Source organism: Lactuca sativa, chromosome 1 (genome assembly GCF_002870075.4).
Source record: "Lactuca sativa cultivar Salinas chromosome 1, Lsat_Salinas_v11, whole genome shotgun sequence".
NCBI classification, from domain to species: Eukaryota; Viridiplantae; Streptophyta; class Magnoliopsida; order Asterales; family Asteraceae; genus Lactuca; species Lactuca sativa.
Genome location: NC_056623.2, coordinates 225,264,808 through 225,267,888, shown reverse-complemented (window position 1 = coordinate 225,267,888; position 3,081 = coordinate 225,264,808). Strand labels below are relative to the sequence as shown.

Genomic DNA, 3,081 nt, shown 5'->3' with positions numbered 1-3,081 from the left:
CAAACCCACGACTGATCAGCTAACCAGTTTCACATTCTTTCTATATGTAAAATACCAAACATGCCCCCACTAGCTCAAAGTAATGACTACATAATCATTACTAGCCTCAAAGGATATATTAGTAAAATCAAAAACCACCTATACTTCACTCGAGGTGACGAGTACAACAGTTGTAACACCATCAATGCGACGTAACTTCACCTTCAAAGCCCCTCAACAACTCGCCGGAAATGGCTGCCGGAAAATGGGTTTGTTTCTGAACAAGTAAAACGCCGAAATGGTAGAAGAAAACACCCAACTCGCCGGAAATTCAAAACTCCGGCTACCGACCGACCAAATTTCTTCGTTAATCACCCTTTCTCACTCGATCAGAGTCTTCGCATCCAGATGGAATTTAATAAGGAACAAGCTAAACGAGATTCTCCCCATCCTCGCCGCTCTGCCGCCGGAACTTCAAGATTCAGTCGACAACCCAACTTTATCCGGGGTCATTCAAGCCGTTGAAGAAACAACAGAATTCACCACCAATTTGGCTCAGAAATGTATCGATCTTTCCTACAGCGGGAAACTGTTAATGCAGAGTGATCTTGATATTATCTGTGTGAAATTCAACAACCATATAAAATCGTTATCTGAATTATCTCCCACGAATGGGTTATCCCCAATTAACGGAGATTACGCCTTGGTTGTTTCAAGACCTGAGCGAACAGCTTCGAAAGATGACATCAAATTCTATGTTAAAGATTTGCTATCAAGATTCAGAATTGGGAGCAATGAGATTAAGAAACGAGCCTTGATATGTTTCAATGAAGTCATTCACGAAGATGAGAGGTTTGTGAAGATAGCAATGGATGTTGAAGGGTTTGCTTTTGTTTTAGTTGAGCTTTTGGTTTCAAAAGAATCGAGAATCCAAGAGGAAGCATTGAAAACGTTGGATATACTTTGTGGGTTTGATTCATATAAATGTGTTTTAGTTTCATTCGGAGTTATTGCTCCATTAATCAGAGTTTTAGAAAGCGGAACCAATTTGAGCAGAAAACTGTCCACCAGCTGTTTGATGAAATGCACAAGTGAATCTGATAATGCTTGGTCAGTCTCCGCTCATGGTGGGGTGACTTCATTGTTGAAAATTTCTGGTAGTGAATATGAAAACGATGGTGAATTGGTAAGTTTAGCTTGTGGTGTTCTTAAAAATCTTGTTGGAGTTTCTGAAATCAAACGTTTTATGGTTGAAGAAGGTGCAATCCCAATGTTTATCAACCTTGTTAACTCCACAAACGAACTTTCCCAAATCACTGCTATTGATTTCCTCCAATCAATCGCCTCAAAGGACGAATTAGTAACCAATTTGATCGTTAAAGAAGGTGGGATTCATGTTCTTTCTCAAATCTTGGATCCACAATTATCATTTTCATCAACAACCCGAGAGATATCAATAATGGCAATCATGAATTTATGTTCAAATTCAACAAGATCACACACTTTAATAACTTCGGGTTTCTTGGATCACATACTCTATTTTCTTAACAATAGCGACACTTCCGTTCAAGAATCGTCACTAAAAGCCGCGTTTTGGTTAAGTGGGATTTCGGATGATTTCAAGAAAGCAATGGGAGATAAAGAATTCATGCAAGAACTTGTGAAATTGATTGGTGCAAAGTCGTTTGAGGTTCGAGAAATGGCATCCGAGACATTATCAAATTTGGTTTCGATCCCGAAAAATCGAAAAAAATTTGTGGAAAATGATCAAAATGTGGGATTGATTATGCAATCGGTTGATCAAGAAGATGGGAGTTCAAGTAATCGAAAGCTTTTGCTTCCGATAATCATGTCTTTATCGGGTTGTAATAGTGGTCGAAAGAAAATTTTGAGTTCAGGGTATTTGAAAAATATCGAGAAATTAGCGGATGAACAAGTTTCGGATGCGAGAAAAATCGTTAGAAACTTGACATCGAATAGATTTGTTCGTATGATTAGAGGGTTTTGGAGATGATGACTCGTTTCTTGTTTTCATGTATATCTTAGGGTTTTTTTTTTTCTTTTTTTTTTTCACGTGTTACGTTGACGTTTAGGGTTAAATAAGATTGTGAATACAATGAATGTTAAAAATACTTTTCGCCTTATTTTTGTTATACAAACACGAGAGGAAAATATTATATCGCATTTAACGTGCATTTTATCATAATTGAGATAAAAAATTGTAACTTTTTTCACATCCAAGAAAAAGATGTAACAAAGTTTCCACTTACTATCAATGTATCGTTACGTGAATAGCTTCAAAAGTGTTTCTAATCTCCATTAGTCATAAAAACTCGAACTAAGAAGAACAAATGGACTAGACAATAGACACTAGACAATACCGATATAATATGCTAGTTTATTTCTTAAATTTACATCATAATAAAAGAAAATGTATTAAAAATTATGGTAAAAAAAGAGGAATTTATTTTATCTAAAACCATTCCAATCCAAAAAGGAACCCACTAGGCATGATCTTTCTGTGAACCATCTTTAGGATGAGCATCTTAAATGAGACCTATGATTTGTAGTGTGGGGGTGCACATGGAGTATGTACTCAAAATTTTGTCCATCTTCCTTAATGTATAAGTATAAAAGGGGAGGGTACAATTCATATTTAAATATCTTGTCTTTTATGTTGTCCATTTTACAAAACTTAATGAGTATATTATATTGTTCCTTGTTATGGAGATTTTTGTACTTGGGTTAACTAGTGTGAGCCGAAAAAATAGAATAATGGATTTCTGCATTAATTGAATCATTCATTGTTTTGGAATGTTTTATATTTCTGTTCATGATTTATATTTGTTAGTTGATTTACAATTTCATGTAGAAATCAGTTTCGTTAAATAAATAGGTAAAAGCCATGGAATTTTGTTAAATAATAAAAAAACTAGTTGTGAAATATGAGTTTATTAAAAAAAAATGAAGATTTAACAATTCAGAAAATTTAAATTTATAAGAAAAAATAAAATAATTAATAATTAAAATTCAAGTGTTTATTTATCTTTTAATTTTACATTAATAATTTAAATAAATAAACAACTAAAATAATTGAATTTA

The 3,081-nt window shown here is 33.9% G+C and overlaps 1 protein-coding gene across 1 annotated transcript; it reads left to right on the top strand.

Moving 5' to 3' along the window:
• Window positions 1-277: 277 nt before the first annotated feature.
• Window positions 278-1,993, top strand: LOC111876965 (uncharacterized). The gene has a single exon (XM_023873522.1). It carries the CDS (start codon window positions 278-280, stop codon window positions 1,991-1,993), a length of 1,716 nt encoding a protein of 571 aa, XP_023729290.1.
• Window positions 1,994-3,081: the final 1,088 nt, after the last annotated feature.